Source organism: Rhinoraja longicauda, chromosome 3 (genome assembly GCF_053455715.1).
Source record: "Rhinoraja longicauda isolate Sanriku21f chromosome 3, sRhiLon1.1, whole genome shotgun sequence".
Lineage (NCBI taxonomy): Eukaryota > Metazoa > Chordata > Chondrichthyes > Rajiformes > Arhynchobatidae > Rhinoraja > Rhinoraja longicauda.
This window is the reverse complement of record NC_135955.1, coordinates 32,621,546-32,645,857: the sequence shown is the minus strand read 5'-3', so window position 1 is coordinate 32,645,857 and position 24,312 is coordinate 32,621,546. Positions and strand designations below refer to the sequence as shown.

The following is a 24,312-nucleotide window of genomic DNA, read 5'->3' as shown; positions in this document are numbered from 1 at the left end:
CCTGCTTAATGAACCATATAGAGTTTTTCCTAAAACTAGATTGCTGTGTTTTATTTTTAAAATGTAAGAAGCATGCAGCTTGAGCAATATTCCATTTTTTTGACCCAATGATGTTAATATAGCACATGGTTGGAGGCATGGGAGATAATTTGAATTGTAAACAAAAGTGTGAATCCAGTGTTATTAATTAAGATATTTTTCACAGCTTTCCCATTTCCAGGCACAATGTGAGAAAAAATATTCATGCATTTTAGTAGTTAAAATCATTTGAAAAATCATTTCATATGAAATGATCTTCAGAGAGTAGATAAGAAAATAACTGCAGATGCTGGTACAAATCGAAGGTATTTATTCACAAAATGCTGGAGTAACTCAGCAGGTCAGGCAGCATCTCAGGAAAGAAGGAATGGGTGACGTTTCTGGTCGAGACCCTTCTTCGATAGATAGTTCTTCGATTCTTTTAGATAGTTCCTCTGTCCCTCTCTTCCCCTCCTCCTTCCCAGATCTCCCTCTATCTTCCTGTCTCCACCTATATCCTTCCTTTGTCCCGCCCCCCTGACATCAGTCTGAAGAAGGGTCTCGACCCGAAACGTCACCCATTCCTTCTCTCCTGAGATGCTGCCTGACCTGCTGAGTTACTCCAGCATTTTGTGAATAAATACCTTCAGATAGTAGATAGATAAATAAACAACAAATACTATTTAATATTGAATCATAATTTAACACCTTTGTTACTAATCATTTCAAATGATTAAAGTATAGGAAATAATATATTATTCTACTACATCATTATAATTTTAATGGGAAACGTATATTTTATAAAGGTAGACACAAAATACTGGAATGTTACTTCTCCCATTTCTTTTCTTCTTTTGTGTAAGATCTGAACTCGAGTCTGGTTAAATTTCAAAGGTGCTCCTTATGCTCCAGTACTTTGTTCAACTTGTCACCTGTGTGTGTGTGTGTGTGTGTGTGTGTGTGTGTGTGTGTGTGTGTGTGTGTGTGTGTGTGTGTGTGTGTGTGTGTGTATACCTAGCTAATGAGTTCTGAGAGGCTACTTAACTTTCAAATGTATGAGAAAGGTAATGTTACAGCCAAGCTTGATCTCTTTCCTCTTATGTCTCAGAACGAAGGCCATTGTTTCTTCTTCAGTGTAGGTACAAGCATGTTAATAGTAAATGTAGTGCCCCCTTCCTACATCAACTGAGATCAAGTAACTTGGAGACTGAACAAAGCAGGGACTGAAAACATTGGAACTTCTTATGTATCCTTTTTTTAATTTATATTTTTAATGAGGCATATAAATTGGGATTGTGATTATCTTGAAAAGGATAACTCATTACTGACAATTTGACCGTCTTTTGCAAAGAAATAAATGAAAACACAAATAACACAATTAACTGCACATTGTCGAATGGTGATTTAATATTGAATAGAAATGACAACTAAGTGTTATATTTGGTTCCTTTTCTCAACAGGAATGTAACATCAGCCAAAACCTGTGAGGATAGTGAGGCTGCTGAAACAATTAATGCTGAATCCAAGGAGAATACACTAACAATGAACAACATGGCACTCATACAGTGAGTACACCAGCTCTATTTTCAGCATGACTAGTTGAGAACATAGTGAACAAGAATAATATGAATTATTTAAACTTGTAGAAACTATGCATTTCATTATTCCGATAACAACAACTTCTGTGTTTTTAATCATAATGTTACCCTGATCATTTTCCAATGCCATTATTTATGGAATAATATAGAATACTATTCTTTAGAGAACTTGCCATTTGCAACCGCAAAGTTGTACTGGCTGTTTTGCATGGAGAATAATCATTAGGACTTATTACAAACTGATTTATATTTTACTTCACAGTTATATATATGCTTTTGAGTATAGTAAGAATAAAGAACCATAAGTATTAGAAGCAGGAGATTGATGTTTGCCTTTACTTCCTGCTCTGCCATTCACTAAGATTATGGCTGATATTTCACCCCTTCTTTACTTTTTTGCACTAACCCCATATCTCCATGTCCAAACAATATCAACCAAGCTTTCATGGGCTCCATCGGTATAGAATCCCCAAACGTTGCTACCATCATGCCGAAGAGATTCATTTTCAACTCTTTCCTGAGTTGCCAACTTCGTTTGAGATTCTGAATTCTGGTTCTAGCCATCTGAGTCAGCGGAAACATCAACTCACAAACTACCCTCTCAAGCCTCTTACAAATTCCGAATGTTTCAATTACATCGCCTTTTTTCTCAAAGCTTCAACAAGTACTGTCCCAGTCCGTTTAATCTCTCACCATAATAGAAGTGTAGGAATCAATCTGGCGAATGTTCACTACACCTGCTCTATCAAAAATATATCCTTCCTTCAACGGGAACACCAGGATATTCCACATATGGTCTCATGGGAAGTCTTATGCATTGGGCAAAATATATCTACTTTAGTACTCAAATCTTGTTATAATAAAGGCCAACATTGATTTGCAGATAAGCACACATAAGAGCCATGGATCACCAACACTTTTAAATCAACTTTTCAATACATCTCTTTTCTATGTTCCTGAAAGTAGATGACCTAAATTTTCCATATTGCATTTCATTTGCAATACCTTTGTCCTTCCATTTAGTCTGTCTATATCAACCACAGTCCCTCAGTGCTCTTCCTCTCAGCCCAGACTGTTTCCTAGTTTTGTATCAAGAGCAAGGTTGACTATATTATACTTCGTCCCTTATCCAAATCGCTGACATAGATTATGAACGCCTGAGGCCCCAGGACAAAGAACTGATGCTAGGCTAAGATCTATTGTTGTGTGATTCCTTAATCCCTACTTTCTTCAATAGTGAAGTTATATTAGCAACTTTCCAGTCGATGGGAACTGTTCTAAAATCAATGGAATTCCAGAAGATGATAATCTTGCATCCATTATGACCACAGCCACCTTTTATTGAATGCAGCAAGACCATTACACAGCACCAAATTAAATTCCTATTAATGGCAGTAAAGATGTGAAGGGTGAGTGGGGATGGAACAAGACAGAGACATAAAGGATTGACGATGCCGGAATCTTTACCAACGAACAATCTGCCAAAGGAATTTAGCAGTTGAGCAGCATCTGGAAGGGCTAATGGAATTGTCAACATTTTGGTGTGAAACCTGCATCAGGATTGGGAGAGGGATGATAGGCAATATAAAGAGGATTGAAAATCTCACCGCTCTCCTCTACTTTATGCGACTATGTCTCCTTCCCATTCTCAGTTCTGATACAGGCTTCTGACCCAAAATTTTGACAGTCCCTTCCACCTCCCACAGATGCTGCTTGACTTGCTGAGCTCTTCCAGCAGATTGTTTGTTGCTTTACATAGGAAGAGATGGTTCAAAGTTAGGAATGCAGCTTCATTAGGGATGTGGTCAACATTTCAGTGTATGGGGAATGACTACTGTATGTAGTGGTCCTCAGTTGCAGAAATTGAGCTATATGGTCTTGATGTTTATGGTTTGATAATAAGTTGGATGCTTTGTGCAGGGCATGGTGGCTTATGGACATTAGGTTTCTGGGTGGTTGTCAAAGTCAAGAAGTTTAGTTGAGTGGACGGGGATCTGATTCTGCATATCACACTTAAAGAAGAGAACGGGTTGAAATTTGGGCACCTCAACTATTACTTGAGGAAGGGAAACTCACAAAAGCTGTGCCTTTGTCTGTGGTGCTCTGTGTAAGAAAAATGACTAGGTTACTACTAAATTCCTTATGTTGATGAAAATATGGGATTGTTTTCAGTATTCAGCTGACGCAACGAATTGGAAATACAAGTTTTATTCCATTATAACAACCATGTTGTAATTTATTTAGGAAGAAATGCAAGCCAACAAACTATGAAGTAATATTTCAACATTCTGACACAGAGATATTTCTTGCTTTGTAAGAATAAATTCAGATTTTAAACATATGTGCTTGGTGTAATAAACAGTTGACAGATGCATTTCATCTAATCCAAACTATATATTATTTTAATTTTAGAATAAATAATCCTCTGGAAATTTCTGAGACTCATAACTTTTCGGAAGTGAAAAAGAAAACAATGGATGACTAATCCATAAACCCATCTGCTATAGTCACAAACTGCAAAGGGAAAACATAATTGCCAAGACGTCAGCATTTTAGAAGAGCATTTTACTTTCTGACATGCAATTTCTGTCAGAACAATTGTGAATCACTTCAAATCATAAAGTCATATAATTCACACTCTTGTACTTGTTTGTTGCTGAACACGGGTGTTTTACTGATTCAATAAAGTTTCATTTTTGGAACATCAAAATCAGTTCATGTGTAATTTATTCGGATTGTCAGAAGGAAATTAACCACAATGGAACATGGGGGTGATTGGTCTCATACTCCTGCTCTATCAGTCCATCCAGATGCTGGAGGTCCTGTATGTCGAATACACTGCTCAAAAAGTATTTGAAACTTGTTGCAATGCATTCTTCAGGTAATGCACGCTACCGCCACAGTGCACTGAAGGTGGAGGTTGCAAATGAGGTATCAGCGAAGTAGAGAGGGTGACAAAAGGGACTGCATTTGCTAGAATCTTATGTGGACCACAAAGTGCTGCAATAACATGTGGAGTCAGGCAGCATCTCTGGTGGACATGGATAAGTGATGTTTAGGGCAGCAACCCTTTTCAGACTCACTTGCTTGTTTTTACGATGACATAGTCTCTTGTGTTGATTAACCTTATTACCGTATGTAAAATGCATGCCTTAAGAGCATCTGCACCACAGGAACAGGCTCTTCAGCCCACAATGTTCGTTGCAAGCATGATGCCAAGTTAAACCAATCTCCTCAACCTGCATGTGATCCATATCCCTCCATTCCGTGCATACCCATGTTCCAGTCTAAAAGCCTTATCGAAACGTATAAGATTATTAAGGGGTTGGACACTTTAGAGGCAGGAAACATGTTCCCAATGTTGGGGGAGTCCAGAACCAGGGGCCACAGTTTAAGAATAAGGGGTAGGCCATTTAGAACAGAGATGAGGAAAAACTTTTTCAGTCAGAGAGTTGTGAATCTGTGGAATTCTCTGCCTCAGAGGGCAGTGGAGGCCAATTCTCTGAATACATTCAAGAGAGAGCTGGATAGAGCTCTTAAGGATAGTGGAGTCAGGGGGTATGGGGAGAAAGCAGGAACGGGGTACTGATTGAGAATGATCAGCCATGATCACATTGAATGGCGGTGCTGGATCGAAGGGCCGAATGGCCTCCTCCTGCACCTATTGTCTATTGTCTATAAATGTCATTGTGTCCACCAGCTCCACCACCAACTCTGGCAGCATGTTCCAAGCACCCACCACTAAACTAGCCCCGCATCTCCTTTAAACTTTGCCCCTCTCATCTTCAAGCTACGGTCTTTAGTCCTTGACATTGCCACCCTGAGAAGAAAAAGGTTCTGATTATCCATGCCATTGCCTACCCTATCTATGCTTGAAGGGCAAGGCACGAAATCTTTTATGAAAGCATCTTTTACATGAAAAAAATGTTAACAATTTTCCGCCTGACAAAACAAGTCACGAGGAGAGCACCAGCTGGTTCCCTGACATGGGATGATTAGGTATTTAAGAGGATCCTCGAGGTGGTGGGCAAGTATCAGCTGCTGCCAGTGTGTTGGTGTGGCAGCATGGGTGAGTGGCGACTGGTGGCGAGCCTTGTGGCCGCTGTGTGCACAGTGACCACCCGTGCCCAGTTCCCCAGGGATTGTGTGCGGCCGGAGGTGTTGCAGAGTGGGGAGTGCTGCCCGCCTCTGGGCTCCAGCCCGGGTGACCGCTGCGGCTCCAGCCTGGGGAGGGGGGTGTGCACCGAGGTGCGGGCGGACCCTGCCCCTCACGGCGGCCAGTACCCGCACGACGGCGCCGACGAGCGCGAACGCTGGCCCCTCCGCTACTTCAACCGCAGCTGCCGCTGCAACGCCAACTTCCACGGCTACAACTGCGGCGGCTGCCGCTACGGCTGGAGCGGTGCGGACTGCAGCCTCCGCCCGCTGCAGCAGCTGCTCCGCCGGGACGTGCTGAGCCTGAGCCCCGGGGAGAGGGCGAGGCTGGTGTCCGCCCTGCACCGGGCCAAGACCACCCCTCACCCCGACCTGGTGGTTGCAACCCGCCGCCGGCCAGACGTCCTGGGCGCCGACGGCCTCAGCCCGCAGTTCGACAACGTCTCCATCTACAACCTCTTCGTCTGGACTCACTACTACTCCGTGAGCAAGACCTACCTGGGGGGCGGCCGCACCTTCGGAGGCGTCGACTTCTCCCACGAAGGGCCCGCCTTCCTCACCTGGCACCGCTACCACCTGTTGCAGCTGGAGCGGGACATGCAGGTAACATAGAAACATAGATTGAGTAGATTGTTGATTCCTGGCTCGTTTCTTTGACGACCTCCTGATGATTAACACGAGATATAAATTGGCAGGCCCGCTTTTCATGAACAAGATGCATAGAAACATAGAAAATAGGTGCAGGAGTAGGCCATTCGGCCCTTCGAGCCTGCACCGCCATTCAATATGATCATGGCTGATCATCCAGCTCAGTATCCTGTACCTGCCTTCTCTCCATACCCCCTGATCCCTTTAGCCACAAGGGCCACATCTAACTCCCTCTTAAATATAGCCAATGAACTGGCCTCAACTACCTTCTGTGGCAGAGAATTCCACAGATTCACCACTCTGTGTGAAAAAAAACTTTCTCATCTCGGTCCTAAAAGACTTCCCCCTTATCCTTAAACTGTGACCTCTTGTTCTGGACTTCCCCCAACATCGGGAACAATCTTCCTGCACCTAGTCTGTCCAACCCCTTAAGAATTTTGTACGTTTCTATAAGATCCCCCCTCAATCTTCTAAATTCCAGCGAGTACAAGCCGAGTCTATCCAGTCTTTCTTCATATGAAAGTCCTGCCATCCTAGGAATCAATCTGATGAACCTTCTCTGTACTCCCTCGATGGCAAGAATGTCTGAACCTCCCTGCTCCTGTACTCAAATCCCCTCGCTATGATGATTGCAAGAAGCCAAACAAAATGCCGCAGGATAGACTCAAAATGCTGGAGTAACTCAGCGGGTCAGGCAGCATCTCTGGAGAAAAGGAAGAGGGAACTTTTCGGGTTGAGACCCTTCTTCAGACTGAGAGGGGAGATGGAAACGAGAGGTGTAAAATGTACATAGAACAAATGAATGAAAAATATCAAAGGACAGCACGGCACAGTAGAGCAGCGGAGTTGCAGTAGAGTTGCTGCTTTACAGCGAATGCAGCGCCGGAGACTCAGGTTCGATCCTGACTACGGGTGCTGCACTGTAAGGAGTTTGTACATTCTCCCCGTGACCTGCGTGGGTTTTCTCCGAGATCTTCAGTTTCCTCCCACACGTACGGGTATGTAGGTTAATTGGCTGGGTAAATGTAAAAATTGTCCCTAGTGGGTGTAGGATAGTGTTAATGTACAGGGATCGCTGGGCGGCACGGACTTGGAGGGCCGAAAAGGCCTGTTTCCGGCTGTATATATATATGATATGATATGATATGACAGGTGGAGACCACAATGGTCCATTGTTGGTTGTGCAGAAGGTGCTATTCATTTGTTCTATGTATTTTCTACACACTACACACAAGGAGCAATTTACAAACCCCTTAACCTACCAATCCACTTGTCCTTGGGATATGGGAGGAAACCAGAGCATCTAGAAAAAACTTGCGGGTCAGAGAGAGCAGCGGTCACGGTGGCGCAGCGGTAGAGTTGCTGCCTTACAGCGAATGCAGCGCCAGAGACCCAGGTTCGATCCCGACTATGGGTGCTGTATGTACAGAGTTTGTACATTCTCCCCGTGACCTGCGTGATCTTCGGTTTCCTCCCACGCACCAAAGACGTACAGGTTTGTAGGTTAATTGGCTTGGTAAATGTAAAAGTTGTCCCTAGTGTTTGTAGGATGGTGTTAATGTGCGGGGATCGCTGGTCGGCGTGGACACGAAGGGCCTGTTTCCGTGCTGTGTCTCTAAACTAAACATGCAAACTCCACACTGACAGCACCCGAGGTCAGGATCAAATCTGGGTCCCTGCCACCCTGAGGCAGCAGTCTACCAGCTGCCCCACTTTATTGTTTACTTAAAATTCCAGCATCTGCCATTTCTTGTGCCTTTTCTCCAATGTACACAGTGCATCTCTCCCTTCCAGAGTGTTTGACTTTCCTAAGTACTGTACTGGGACTGAAACAATGAAATTCCTATTTGCTGTAATTTTACAGGCACATTATCTCTCTTCAAGGTCCATTAACTGTGCCTTTGACACTCCTAACCACACCAAAAGATAATTTCTTGGTGGTTGCCAATTTCGAAAACTGTTCCAGTGCCCATACTTGCTGCTCTTTGTGGTCACATTATGAGCCTTCATGCTGATTTCATGCTATGTTTATCTTGTTGGTTATAGCTTGATTTCTCTTCCCTATTCTGCTCTTTACTAGGATACAAGTTTATTGTAAACTATATTAATGGTTATACCGTGCAGAAACGGGGCTTTTAGTCTAAGTTGTCCGCGACGACCAAGTTGCCCACCTGAGCTGGTCTCATTTGCTTATGTTAGACTTAAACCCCTCTTAACCATTCTGATCCATGTACCTGTCTAAATGTCTTAACTATTTAAATATCACCCATTGCTTGTTTGCCATGCCTTTTTTATTTAGTTTCCTCATCTACTATGGCCCAAATTGTGCCTCATAACTTGTAGATTTCTCTTTGAGAATAGATGAGGTACGAGGGAAACACTCTCTGCAGCAAAGGTGAGATGCTCAATTAGTGGCTTCTCTGAAAGCTAAGAATGTTATGGGTTACTAGTAATCTGTAGAGAAAAGGTAGTCTGAAAGCATAAAGGCAATAAAATAATTATGGATGGGTTTGAATCTGAAGAGAGGTACCTTGTCAGATCGAGATTGATATTTGTGTTTATTATTGCTGTTAATTGAGTGGTGGGAAAATAACCTACAGAGTCCTGATATGTAATAACAAGGCCATTCAGCATGGCAGAAAGCAGACTTATTTGCTAGGATGCTGTGCAGGTTTGTTTTGCGTTCACACAGCACAATTGGATGGGGAAGAGGACCATGGTACTAATTATCAGTTTAGTGCAACCTGAGTGTACACATCAGTGCAGAAGTGGGTGCCTTAACTTTTGAGAAACGTAGACAAGGATGTGAGCTGTTCAGATTTTGTAACGTAGCGAAGGAACTTGACTGTTTCGATAAACTATTATGCAAGGACAAAACTAGGTTGGGTGTTAGCAGGGTGTTTTTATTTTTTTCCCCCTCAGCAATTCTGATCTACGGATTGTGAAAGGAATTGATGCATGTATTTTAACTGATGGGGAAATCCAAACCTGGGAGATTCTCAAATAAACCAGAACCAGGCAAAAGATACAAAGCTTGAAAGTACATACCCCAATTACAGGAACAGGTTCTACCCTGGTATTATCAGACTACTGAATGGCCCTTGCATATGCTAAGAGTGTAGTCCCAATCTCCCAACCTACTTAATTGCAGTCTTGCAATTTTTCTTAATTGGGACTTTCTCTAACTATCAGTATAATAGTGTGACAGTATATTTTACACTGATTTATTTTCTTTGCACTAGTTTATTTTTAGTTTAGAGATACAGCGTGGAAACGGGCCCTTCGACCCACCGAGTCCACACCGACCAGCGATCCCCACACATTAACACTATCCTACACACACTAAGGACAATTTACACTTGTACCAAGCCAATTAACCTACAAACCTGTATGCCTTTGGAGTGTGGGAGGAAACCGAAGAGCTCCGAGAAAACCCACGCAGGTCACGCAGAGAACGAACAAATTCCATAGACAGCACCAATAGTCGGGATCGAACCCAGTCTCCGGCACTGCAAGCGCTGTAAGGCTGCAACTTTACCACCGCGCCACCATGCTGCCATACACTACATGGTGTACACCTATAATGTGGATATTTGGTGCACATTTTTTTCACTGAATCTCAGTATGTGTGACAATAATAATAAACCAAACCAAACAGTTATCCATTATTGTGACCAAAATTAGGAAACTGTTATTCCCAAAGAATGACGTAGAACTGTAGAATGCTAGCATGTAAAGCAGTAGGTGTAATAATGCAAATTGGATTAATTTTGCCTTTTGATATTAAGACAAATGGAGCCAAAGCAGTTTGATGGGGTGAGGCTACAGATTAGTTAAGATTGTGGTTAAGGGCATAATTAATTTGAGGATCTGAGCGCCATGCTTTTTTTTTTCTACATAAAACCAGGACCTTTGTGGTGGTAGTAGCTGGGGAGAATGAACCCTGAGAAAACCTCCTGCCACTTTGCCTGGGTGATCAAGATTATTCCAGGAATTTTATTTAAAGGTATTAAACATGCATGAGAATCTTATCATCACAGCCAGACTCATGCCAACACTAATTTTGAAAGAATTCACATAATTCCTATAATTGGCACAATTCCACAAGATCAGTGTTCTCATAATTTAACTGTTGGAGTCCCATTAATATCCTTGCGAGCTGGCAATTCGCTTCATCCAAGGCCACTGTTCCCAGAGCTTGGTGCAATATTCCAGATGTGGTCCAACCAAGAACATGTTATGTTTTATGGTTAAGTTACAGTTACTCGTCCTTTATTATCTCATCCTCTGGATATAGAGGCTAGCATTCCAATTAGCCTTTTGTTCTTGATACCTGGCCACCGATTCTAATGGTCTTGTAATGAGCTCCTAAATCTTTATCAATGGACGCAATTTCTAGCATTTCCCCAATTGAAAATGATAGATTTGTAGCTTCGTAGTCCAAACAAGATAAACTCATGCTTTGGTGAAGTCCATCTGCTTTTTTTGACTATTTAATTTATCAATGGCTCTGAAATTTAGTTTGCATCTTCCCTGCTGAGCTTGACTTTTCAGAATTGGCAAAGTTGGATGATACAGTAGAAACCCATATCTTTAAATCAGGAAATAAATATTCAGAATATTTATGGCTTCTGCTAATCTCTATATTTCATTTTGCTATTGTGCTGACTCTTGTTTCCTGGGAGTCTACAGTTGTGGATTTCAGTACCTGTGTTCTCCAGGTCTTGATGTGCTCGTCCCGAATTTGGTCTGAGTTGGTGCAGAGCCCCAATGGCAAACTGAAGATCAGCTCCGGAAACGTCCTGACACCTCTTGGCACCCTTTTCTCCACACCTAACCCATTTCCTAATCTGCCTATTTAATTTTAACAAAAAGGTCTTTGGAGAACCTTTCTTTAATTGCATTGACCTCCCAACGGATTGTGCATCTGGGTCAGCAGAAAACAGCATATATTGTGATATACTAGAGAATGCAGGCTTGATCAAAGGCTTTATGTTCACATTGAGCATGTTCATAATTTAATTAATGACATTACATTCAGTCTCGATTTAAGATGGAAAAATTAAATGTACCAACTGGAGGAATGAATGTTTGGAAAATATTATGGACATGACAAGAGGTGTGTTGTAAGAAACATTTCTGTATTGTAAATCTGCACCTAGATTAGTATTGGTAATATTTAAAAGTGAAGAATATGGAGTCTGGTAAAATTTGGTGGTAAATACACCCAAAACCAAGCGAATATCAAAGACTATAATATCTGTTTTGATTTGATTTAATACAAAGCATTATGAGATTTCCAGGTTTGGAAGACTATGCATTGTATTCCACAACGGATAGACAATCAAGAGGAATCTGAAGAAGGGTCCTCACCCAGAATGTTGCCTATCCATTCCTTCCACCGAAGCTGTCTGACCCATTGAGTTCTCAAGCACTGTGTTTTGCGCGAGAGTTTGAACTATAATGTTCGTAAGGATAATCCAAGATACAATAGTTGAATTAACTTGGGTAAAATGGTTGCAGAAGACCCAGAAATATAAGCACTTCGCAACTTTATTACCCATGGGCATAAGATACACATGCACAAGTATCGGCACGATAAGTTGAGAGCTGGAGCAGATTCCCCAGAATTGAATGTTGTGGCAGGCTTGAGGGGCCAAGTGGCCTTCTCCAGTGCCTATTTTATTATAATCCAGAATCTACAATAGAAGAAAACCTCCACTTTTCATTCATTCTCCTCTGTGACCATCATATAATAATTTAATATATTATGCAAATACTCTAGATGCATGATTTTGGTTGTGGTCTATGGAACAGCTGTACACATTAAATGTAGCTAACATTGCGGCTGAATTTGAAAAATTTGTGTGTGGGTACAACTGGCTTGGAAACATAAATAGAGTGGATTAAAATATGCTGTTTTAGCATAACCTGTTCAATTATCCAATGTAAATATGGATATTCATCTGATAGATGTTGATCTTATTTGCACCAAAAAATATGCTTGTTGTAAAATCAGTGCCGAAACAGCATGCTAGCAATTGGCACTTCTAATTGAATTGTGCATTGTGTATTCAGGTTTGCTTTTCTAATGCATCCAACTGATTTTACTCTTTATTTTTCTCTCGCAGGTGATGTTGGATGACCCCACATTTGCTCTTCCATACTGGAATTTTGCTACAGGAAGAAATACTTGTGACATCTGCTCAGATGAGCTAATGGGAGCCAGAAGCAACTTTGACCCTACTCTCCTAAGTTCAAACTCTATCTTCGCACAGTGGGGCAATCTGTGTGAAAGTGTGGAAGACTATGATACTCTGGGAACTATTTGCAATGGTAACTACTTTAGTAATATAGTGAAAGGAAAATTGAATAAAATAAAACGTGTCTGGATTAGAAACTAAAATTTGTCACTAAAGAGAAACTCTCAAATACTCCAAGATCATCTGTAGCATAACTTTTTCTCCCCAACTAATAAAAGCACCCTTTGGGATTTTGGATACTGGAGAACCACTCTGAATTTTTTTTTCATAACAATTGCAAGACATAAATTATGAACCAGAGTCTTGGTATTTGAAGATTTGAAGCTTTGTAAACCTGATCCCAACCAGCCTTGAACTCTGATTCGTCTCTGGCGAGGATGATCTGCCAAATAATCTGTCCTCTTAGAGAAATTAGAATGGTCCTGACACAAAACATCATCTGTCCATCTCCTCCAGCAGATGCAGGCTGACCCGCTGCGTTTCTCCAGCAGTTTTTGCTGCGGTTAAATATGTTACTGTAGCTGGATGCTGGTTTTGCATTTGACAGTTGGATGTGTTGTGTTTGCCGTATTTTGGGGTGAATTGGATATTCCATACTGCCCACCAGAAATATTGCAGCCACTGTGATTGGTTTTGGGCCAAGACCCTTCTTCAGACTCGACTCAAAACATCACCTATCCATGTTCTCCAGGGCTGCTGCCTGACCCGCTGTGTTACTCCAGCACTTTGTGTTCCTTTGTGTATTAACCAGCATCTGCAGTTCTTTATTTCTACTGTTCCATTGTAGTATATATACATAAATGTGGCACACCTGAAATTTATGTATGAAACATAAAACTGTTAAATCAAAGAATATATAACAAATATCTATTGCACATATTTTAGTAAAAAATTTTTGGTTCCCATCCTGATATTTTGTATTTTTCAACATGGATGGGAAAATAAATTGTTGATGATGGTGACCAGCTGCCATCCTCTATCTTAACCCTTTGCCGAGTGGAAATTATACCACTGCTACAGGGAAATAGAGATTGGTCCTAATGCCTCCATGTTCTTGGTTCATCCAGGCACTGAAGGTGGCCCAATTCGACGGAATCCAGGTGGGAATGTTGACAGACCAATGGTGCAACGTCTTCCTGACTCCCAGGATGTAGCCAAATGTTTAGACATATCATCTTATGACACATCGCCTTTCTACTCCAATTCAACAGATAGCTTCCGAAACTCGGTGGAAGGTCAGTTTATTTAAGGAATGTTTGGGTGGTGATTTTTTTAAATATGGGATAAATGTATCCAAATAATAATTTGCAGTTTTTACCAGTAAAGTCTCCTTTTATGTTAAAAACCAAGATTGCTCAAGCCAGTTTTGCAAACGTCCTACTTTATATCCTGGACAACTACAGACAGGCTGAGGTTGACCACCGGGGTTCTGAACTTCAGCAATTTTTTTGTTTCCAAAAATCAACTTTATTCAGAATAAAAATAATATTCACTGCAAAAACTTTTCAGACATTCTCAGCATCTATATTTTAATTAGTGTCATACTCTGTAGTCTTTCCTCTTTGCACCTAGTTTTAAACGAAACACCCTTGCCACCCACGTGGTCCCATGGCGTGTTACCCCTTTCCTTATTTGAGTGTCCCCACTGGACTCTGCCCCTTAATGTCCAGCGGCAGAAGGCCCTTGGACTGTGATACTCCCACACAGAACCTTAGCATTATCTGCACCAATTTTCAGTGAGTCACTCAGCATTGTACTCCTCTAGTCTGGAATGGGCCAGTTGGCAATGCTTCCAGACGGACATTACACTGTGCTGGGAGACCAATGTGTTTTGGACAGACCAGAGTTGGTGGTCATCTGGCAGCACTTGGTTTTCACTGAGTTGATAGTCTTCCTGCAGCACTTGATGTCTATCACCAAATGAGTCCCTGGGCACAGTCTGCACATCAGAGAGTCCTGTGTTATGGAGCTGTTTGGGATGAGCATGACAAGGACCATCATTCTCCAGACTTGGTGACAGTGCAGGTCATGGGTGAGGTTGAAAGATTAATTGGCTGTGTGGTCTGGGACATGGTAATGCAAAGCCATAGTCAGTTCAGGAATGGTAAGGGATTTGCAGAAATAAAAGTGGCAGGTAGAGCAAGAACAGTCAGGCATGTGATGCTGTCTAACTAGTTTTGAGTGAGGAAGATTACGAGATCACTGAATGGTGGGCTAGTGGTGGTTGCACAGCAAGACATAATAAAGTGCAACATTTAATATGGTATGAACTGGAATGTACATTCTTCATTGATCTTTGTACTTTGAAGTGGCTGTCTTCTGTCTTCTAGGTTATAGTGATCCTTCAGGAACGTATAGTCCAGCAGTTCGCAGTTTGCATAATCTGGCACATTTGTTTCTTAATGGAACTGGTGGGCAAACCCATTTGTCCCCAAATGACCCAATCTTTGTGTTGTTGCATACATATACTGATGCAATATTTGATGAATGGTTGAGGAGAAGTAAAGCAGGTAAATATAATTGATTTTAATTGTTGTTCACCTGGCATTTTTTGCATTTATTTGTTTATACCTTCGATAGATCTTGACCATCTCATAAGGACATTTTAATCTCAAATCTAATGATCTACATGGTTGTGGGTATTGTATTGTGCATCCTTAACAGCACACTATTCCTCTTCATTTGGTATTTCACCATATTGCCTCTGCGGCACAGTTGCGCAGCGGTAGAGTTGCTGCCTCACAGCGCCAGACACCCAGTTTTTATCCCAACTATGTGTGCTGTCTGTGCTGAGTTTGTACATTCTCCCTGTGACCATGTATGTTTCATCTGGGTACTTCCATTTCCATCCACATTCCAAAGACTTGCAGGTTGGTAGGTTCATTGGCTTCTGTAAATTGCCCCTAGTGTGTAGGATGCCAAAGTGGGCAGATGACCGATGGTAGGCGTGGGTTGACTAATTCTAAACTCGTAGTCATTTTCTACACTCAAGCATCTAATTGATTTTATTTATTACCTGTGGCTGTTTAGTCATCATTCACACATTCTTCTGAGCAAAGCATCTCAGTCTGTGCTGTGGATTAGAAATTTAGGGATTAGAAATTGGAATTGTATTGTGTATGTTTTGTATCACACTTGACAGAATTAATTATAGAGTGAAATCTTGCTAAACATGTCCTTGGCCTTTAGAGTTCATATATAGCACAGAAAGCAATCTTTAATTTTGCATTTCCATTCCCATAAAATAACATGTTACGCATCTATCTATATACTAAAACATGTTTTCTTGTTCCTGAACTACAGCCAAAACGGTACACGATAGCGTGTCAATTTTAGGCCCACCTTACTCATCGTCGACCCTTGGTCCTATGGAACAAGTTTTATTGAAATCGGTGTTATATTGTTAAAGTTATTCACGTTTTAAAGTTTTTAAAAACGTGCATGCACAGTTGGGGCTCTGTTGATCTAGTGCTTGTGTAAGATGGCCGCCACATCTGCCCGTGCCTGCGTAGTTGGGGCCCGTTGAGCAGGGCGCTGCCGCCTGTCTCTTGGGGCCGGGGGAAGCAGCCGGAGCCTGGGCCCGGATGTGACGGGGTAACTGTGAGCCTGAGGTGGGACAAGGGGAAAGGCAGCAGCAGCAGCAGCGGTGAGGCCGGGCATTGGTGGAGGCTGAGGCCTGGGCCTGGCGCTGTGCCTGCCCACTGCTCCCCCGTCCCCCATCCTCTCCCCGGCCAGTTTAGTGCCTTCCCCACGCTGCCGAGAGTCCAGCGGCTCAGCAACAGTGGGAGAGCCGCTGCCGTCAACACTGAACATCCCCACACCGGGATGGGACAGGACTCTTCCCCACCCCCACTCCACCAATGATGGCCGCCCGGGCCAGGAGGTGGGTTGCTACAGCAACCGCGGGTTGCTCGAGGGGATTGAGGGGGTGGAGATGGGGAGGGAGGAGGGGGAGGCGGGGGGGAGCGGGGGAGATGGGGAGGAGAGGAAGGGGAGTGGGGGAGGAGAGGAAGGGGAGTGGGGGAGGGGAGTGTGCTGCACCAATGCAAGAGAGGCAACCCTGTGGGGGAGGAGGGGGTGCTGCACCAATGCAGGAGAGGTTTGGGCCCAACGGGTCCACTTGGTCTGGTAGAGAACATACTGGTGATGTTAACCATTACGCACCTTGAAATTAGTGCCTCTGGCCTATGTTTAGGAAGGTAGATATGCGCATAAGCCCTGTACTTGTCGGATCATATACCTGAAGATTTAGAATGGAGACATTTGGCACTGTGTCCATTGAAGTATGGTACATATGACTTTGGACCAGGGTGTTTGAAGATTTCTGATTGCAGATATGAAGCCTTGTGCTTTTAACTTAAGAAATGCTGCTTTGCTCATGGTGCAGAGGATTACCAAGACCAGGCATTTAATTAACATGACTATTAGAACAATTCAGAGGCCATGCTTGGCACACTGGGAGACTCGCTTTCTTACTTACAAATCTGTTCCACCTTGTACAAAGTATGTCAAGATTACAAGAGAAGTTCACTACAATTCAAAGATAATAGATAATGCCCTCCACGTCTGTTATGTTCTGCTGTCACTAATCAAGAATCCTATACCCAATCCAGCAGATCATACTTGATTGCCACTCATGTTAATCACCCTATAATTTCACATAAATCCAAACCTGAGCGTATACAACTTCTGAGTAGGATAGGATCAGCTCATGAAAGGTTTCTCCCTATCATGGGAAGAAAATACAGTGTACAACATTCAGAACATGAAAGACCACTATCCCTTTGCTAAACACTCACTCGCAATGTGGAAGCTGCCGTTGTATTACCATTGTAAGATTTCTCCCTCTATGTGCAGTGCACAGGTCAGTTTGATGGTGTATGCTATTGCTTCCATGCTGGCAAGCTGAGTTTGGCTGTCATCCTGACCTCCGATATTGTCTATGTGGAGCTTCCACATTCCAGCAGTGACTGTGTAGGTTCCTTCTGTGTGCTCCAGTTTCCTCCATGTCTTCAAGCCGTATGGCTCGTAGTTTAATTGGCTGCTGTAAATTGGCCCCTATGTGTTGGGGCATGGGGACCTTGATGAGAATATGGGGAGAATAAAAATAGGATTGGTGTAGGATTGCTATAAAAGGGTGGTCGATGGTCAGCATGGACCTGGTGCACCAGAACTAATGTGTTTACTCACAATTCTGAAGGGTCGCTGACCAGAAACATGGTTTCCCTTTCCACAGATACTTGTTGATTGGCTGAGTTCTTCCATATCTTGTATGTTTTTGGTATACCAGCTATTCTGTACCACCCACAACCCCCTGTCCCCTCGCCACAACTTGTCCAAACTGAAGTCCACTCGCTGCCATTAGATACTATTTCTCATTAATTTCAGTTGTTCGTTCCTTTAGACCTCTGTTTTGCTATGGATTAAATGAATAATTTCCAAATCCTCACAGCACCAGACGGAGAAATAGCCTGAGGCAGATCCTGCCTCCAAACCACCTTCTTCAATGCAGTGCCATCATAGTGCAGGTTTCCATACACACAAGAAAAGTTTTAGGCCCTTGAGCTTTAAGTCCTTATTCTTTGGGCATTTCTAACATTTTCATTTAATTTTTTGCATCAGAACAATAAATTGGTGTTCGTTACTTGTGCCTTTGTGTTGGTAAATTCATGTTCTTTTTTTGCAGATTTAACCGTCTTTCCAGTTGCAAATGCACCCATCGGACATAACAGAGCATACAATATGGTTCCCTTCTGGCCTCCAGTCACTAACGTGGAAATGTTTTTGACAGCAGCTGAAAACCTTGGCTACAGCTATGAAGTTGAATGGCCAAGTGAGATGATTATGAAATTATCAACTAATCTACTTGCTTCCTGTTGTGGGGTAGTGGTAAAAGCTTGAGGCATATAGTTCATAAAAATCCCAGTAATTTGTTCAGTTTTCAATGAAGCTTAATCGTTAAATGACTGAAGATCAGTGCCTATGCCTAGATTGGTTTACTTGAAAGTACTCTTTATTTTAAAGAAAACATTATTTGCTTTGTTTATGACTTTTAATGACAGTCTGACTTCTGCATGTTCTCTAAAGAATGAGGATGATAAGGAAGATGCTTATTCAAATTGTTTTCCACTGCTAGTTGATTTGTATTTGCCTTTCATTAGAATATTATTTTCCTTTGCATAAATAATGTATCTGAGATTTAGATTAAGCATTATTCATTCAGCAATGAAGTGACCAAGCAACATGCCCACACTCCTCAACTAGTGATACAGAGCATGCTTAAGTATATAAGTGTGCAGTAATTAAGTGCTCGCCACTCGCTGTAGGTTCAAGTGGTTAAGAGTAGGGCAGGTGCTAAAGCAGTTGAGATGCATCCATTTCAACACTATATTTATAGAGGTTCAAGAGAATACATGTGGACAAGTTGAATCTTCTCATTTGCCTAAAAATAAATGCACTGATGCGCCTTCTTGATCACTGCATCAGTGTGAAGGAACCAGATTAAGTTGGTGGTGATATGGATGCCTAGGAATTTGATGCTGTTGACCATCTCTACAACAGCTCTGTTGCTGAGAACAGGATTACATTTGCCCCATCAGTACCTTAGGTCAACAGGCAACTCTTTCATCTTGCTGACGTTCAGACCTAGGCTGTTGTACCAAAACCACAATACATAGAAAAGTACAGCACAGGAACAGGCCATTCAGCCCACTGCTGCAATATCTGTGCTGAACATGATGCCAAGATTACATTAATAACCAATATCCTTCCATTCCCTGCATATCCATGTGCCTATCTAAATGCTTCTTAAACGCACAATCATATCTATGGCAGCCTGTTGTAGGCACCCACAACCCTCTGTTTTTTGTTTTAAAAGCTTGCCTTGCCTATCTCCTTTAAATGTTTCCCCTCTTATCATAAAGCAATGCACTTTAGTCTTTAATATTTGTACCCTGGGAGAAAAGGTTTGACTGACTACCCAATCTATGCCTCTCATAATTTTATATACTTCCATCTGGTCATCCCTCAACATCTGGTATTCTAGAGAAAACAATCCAAGTTTGTCCAGCCTCTCCTTGAAGCTAATATCCCCTGACCAAGACAGCTTTCTGGCAAACCTCTTCTGCACCCTCTCCAAAGACTCCACATCTTTCCTGTAATGGAGCGACCAGATTGAATGCAATACTCCAAATGTGGTCAAATGTGGCTAAATCTTGCAGACCTACATCACATTGAGCTAAATCTAATAGAACCATTGACACGAGGTTCTCGATTGCTTTCCTGTACTTTGTTTCATCATTGCTGTGATCCAACTGATTATAGTATAATATTATAGTATAATCGATGAACTTGAAGATCAAGTTGGTGTTGTACTTGGCCATAATCATGCGTGTACAGGGGATAGAACAAGGGACTGAGCAAGCAACTCTGAGGGCAACCAGTGTTGAGAATCAAGGTAGCGGAAATGATATGACCAATTCAAACTGACTGAAGTCCATTAGTCAGAAAATCCAAAAGCCTGTTACAGATGAAGGCCCCAAAGCCAAGATCCAGACGTTTGGGGATGAGCTTATTTGGTATTATGGTGTGGAAGACTGAGCGAGTTGAAAACTAGTCTACCAATAGCATCTTGACATTGGTGTTCTTATTGTCAAGGTGATCCAGAACTGAATACAATGCAAGAGAGTCATCTGTGGACCTACTTTTCCTGTACATAGGTTGCAAGGGGTTTACATTGTCTGGAAGACTGGAACAGATGTGCTCCATTAACATTTTTCAAAGCACTTCATTACGGTCAAACTTGGAGTGACTGTGCAGTAGTCATTAGAGACAGGTCACTATATTTCTAGGGAACCAGAATCATGGAGATTTCCCTGAAGTAGGTGCTGGCAGTAGACTGTTGAAGTTAAATTCTTATTTATGAAATGTTACGCACATATTTATGATATATTTTAATGCCTGGTAACTTATAGAGACATGGTTATAGGAAGGTTTAGAATGGGTTAAATGCTCTCAGGCTAATGAGTGCTGGTGATTAAACAATGTGACTTTACCATCAATAATAAAGCTTTGATAATCCAGCATGCTCAGGACTTGTGTGTTTCTGGGCTGTCAGATCTCCCAGACTTTTGGCCGTTATTCCCGTTAATACCCCAGCACACGTTTTAGGTGATACACAATATTATAATTTATAGTGAACAGTTAAGTGGAAAGAGAGAGCACGATCCAGGTTCCCAATGAGTTGAAAGAGTACCTAGGATAAGTGCCCAGTGCTTTGCAATAGAGTAGAGGAACCAGGGACCCTGTCAGTGGAATGGCAACTGAGCCCCACTGGGTTGAGATTATGGGAACCAGGGAATGTGGAAAACATCACATGGTGAGCCAGAAACCAAAACCTCGGTATTTCCGAACAACAAGTTGTGATTATAAGGTTTATACTGTCAGTGAACTTTGCCTTATCAGTTCAATTTCTTCCTGAACTGCCAATGTATGTACTAAATCAATTCCAGCATGAAGTTCATTATTTATAACAGAACATAAAGGTCTGGAGTAACTCGGCAGGTCAGACAGCCTCTGGATGACATGGATCTGTGACAATAGACAATAGACAATAGACAATAGGTGCAGGAGTAGGCCATTCAGCCCTTCGAGCCAGCACCGCCATTCAATGCGATCATGGCTGATCACTCTCAGTGACGTTTTTGTTAGTGAGAGAGAAAAAGCTGGAAAACATGTGGGGCCAGGACAAAGCCTGACAAGTGATAGGTGGATACAGGTGAAGGGGGGGGGGGGGGGGGGTTGGCAGATGGGTGGACGAAAGCTAGAGATGAAAAGGAGACAAAAGAGAAGAAGATAATAGGTGTTAATAGAAACATAGAAACATAGAGGGGGGATTTGTGAGGGGGGATTTGTGAGGGGGAATTTGTAAAGCCAGCCCGAGGAAGGGATATTGATGGAAGTGGAAAAAAGAAACTAACAGCAGACAAGGAGGCAAAAAGATAAGGAGAGAAATGTAAAGCCAGAGGAAGGATATAGATGGGAGACATGAAACTACATTATGTATAAATATTTTAGTTATTATTATTACTATTATCTCATTTATGTCCAGTTGAATGATTGAATAATAACTGTAGATTCAAAGCAGAATGTGTTTAATTTGAACTTTAAAAAATATATCTTTGTCTTTGAAATATCTTCTGCAGGCAAACCTCTCTCAGTGTTGGAATGGGTAGCGGTGGGGATTATTGCTGCCTTGGTGCTGGTTGCTGTAATTTACACCATCTCCACCATAGCTTTACGCAGTAGAAGAAGAAAAAATATGGCTGCAAGTGAACTGAATGAAGCACTCTTAGATACGCCACAAAAGCGCTACTCCGGAAGTGATGCATCAACCATCCTCCAAGATATCTCATAACCTGCTCTCTCTGACCGTACCTTTGATTTAATTTTCATGTAGTTGAACCAGACAAATGACACACTACTAGAAAACTGCGGTTCCCTGCCTTTCTATGTTGTTTATCGATCAAATCCATGGAATTTATATGCTGCCAATATGATAAATGTCCTAAAAATTGTTTCCACTGTCTTATTAATGGCAGCCATCATACCTTGCAAAGGGACATTGGAAATAATTTGTGAACCTTGATTAGCTAAAGCACAAAGGTAAATGTGCCAAGGTAAATTCTAAGTTTAATAAACTGAAGGCTGCATTTCTTGTGAGCCATCCAGATAGCGGTTTGCTCCCCCCCCCCCCCCCCCCCCGTTCTCCCATAACACAGTTTTCAGTAGTGATTTGTAAATCCCATGAGGGATTACATGAACAGTTGCAACAGGGGTATCACTTGTACTCCAATTGTCATCTTTTGTAATTGCCTTTTGTAATATTTTTTAAACATTCTTGCTCCTGTACTTATCACCTGCTATGATGGTCAACATACCCTTTGTTTCTTAACTCATTTTCTCACCTACATGTTTGCTTTTCTTGACTGCTGCACTAGGAAATCCAAGCATCTTTGTACATCAACACTTTCCCAATTTAAGACCATTTAAATAATGCACTGCTTATCTAGGAAGAGTGAAAGCATATTTCACAAGATCATGACTGGTTTAGTTGGACTAAATAGAGGAAATCTATTCCTACTAGCAAATAGTTTAAGGAACAGTGGAAATATTTAACATTTTGGGCAAAGGATGTGAGGAAAAGCTTTCTTTACTGGAGAATAATGATCTGGACTCGGCTTGTATGGGTGGTTGAAACAGAATCAGTCAGTCCCTCTTTAAAAAATAATTGATAGACACTTGAGTAAAATTAATGGGCATAGCGATGGGACAGGATAATGAGATGCTGCTGGGATTATTGTAGTACGAGGCAGTGAAGAATCAGTGGGCTTGTTGATTTGCTGATTATATTCTGTGATTATGTAAATATTGCATAACAATTAAAAATTGTAAAATTACCAGCTTCCCCAACAGCACTGGTAAATTAGATATCCACAGTGAGGAACACCACTGCCGATTTACAATCATACCCTGTGACACAATCAATGGTTGCCATATCAGGGGTTTTGGTTACTTTGAGAAACCGGCTCTGTGTGGACTCTAATTCCTGATCAGGAATCAAAGCAGAATTCACCAAACCATTAATACATGACCTCCGAGAAAAATATTTTTATTCTGAGAATTTAACACGTGCTTTATATATATATAAAAAAAGATCTCCTTATTGTCTCAGGTAAAGAATGAGGTAACTGCATCTGAAGTGTTAGTTTCAACAAGTCTTTAACTTTCCCAAAGGTCGGTACCACTTGCACCTCACCATATCCCTTGATTTGCTTTCCTCATACTTGTTTCTGCTGTAATTTCACAATAACATCTTCCACAGTTTCATTAACCTTTGGATGTGAAAACTGCACCTGGTTATGAAATGAAGGGCACAAAATGCTGGAGGAACTCAACGGGCCAGGCAGCGTCGCTAGAAAAAAGGATAGGTTACGTTTTGGGTCTGAAGAAGGGTTCCAACCCAAAATGTCATCTATTTCTTTTCTCTATGGATGCTGCCTGACCTGTTGAGTTACTCTGGCATTTTGTGTCTGTTTTCAGTGTAAACCAGCATCTGCAGTTCCTTCCTACACACCTGGTTATGAAAATCTCTATTGAACCCACAATGCCAGCATCGTACACCTCTCCACAGAACTGAAGTCCTTCATCCCTGGTACAATTCCAATAATACTCCTACACTCCTTCAAGATGTTAACACCCGTCCCAAATTGTGAAGGACAGATTTGAACACGTTGCAGGAGCAGATATCTAACTTGCTTTTAAAATAGATATAAATTTGCTTTTACATTCCGTTCTCTTGTGAAGTAATTCAAAGATGTCATTTTTTTCTAACAGACTGTTCACCAATTTTGAGAGGTTTAAAGGCGGATGTATCATAACCAGCTGGTCTCTAATTTCACACACTACTTTAAAATTGTCGTTTTGAATATACGATAATGGAAAAGTTGCCCTTATGGAAATTGCAAATTACCAAAAAATCTATGATACAGAATAAACATGTACTTTTATGAATTTTGTATGAAAAATGTTAATGGCCAAATAATATTTTTCAATTTGCATTTGTTGACGCG

General features: G+C 41.8%; 1 protein-coding gene across 1 annotated transcript; it reads left to right on the top strand.

Annotated features, from left to right (window-relative positions):
• Positions 1-5,613: 5,613 nt before the first annotated feature.
• Positions 5,614-22,257, top strand: LOC144591781 (5,6-dihydroxyindole-2-carboxylic acid oxidase-like). Its single transcript, XM_078395805.1, has 6 exons — positions 5,614-6,374; positions 12,551-12,755; positions 13,750-13,917; positions 15,013-15,192; positions 18,369-18,515; positions 21,886-22,257. The coding sequence occupies exons 1-6, from the start codon at positions 5,682-5,684 to the stop codon at positions 22,095-22,097; spliced, it is 1,605 nt and encodes a 534-aa protein (XP_078251931.1). The 5' UTR covers positions 5,614-5,681; the 3' UTR covers positions 22,098-22,257.
• Positions 22,258-24,312: the final 2,055 nt, after the last annotated feature.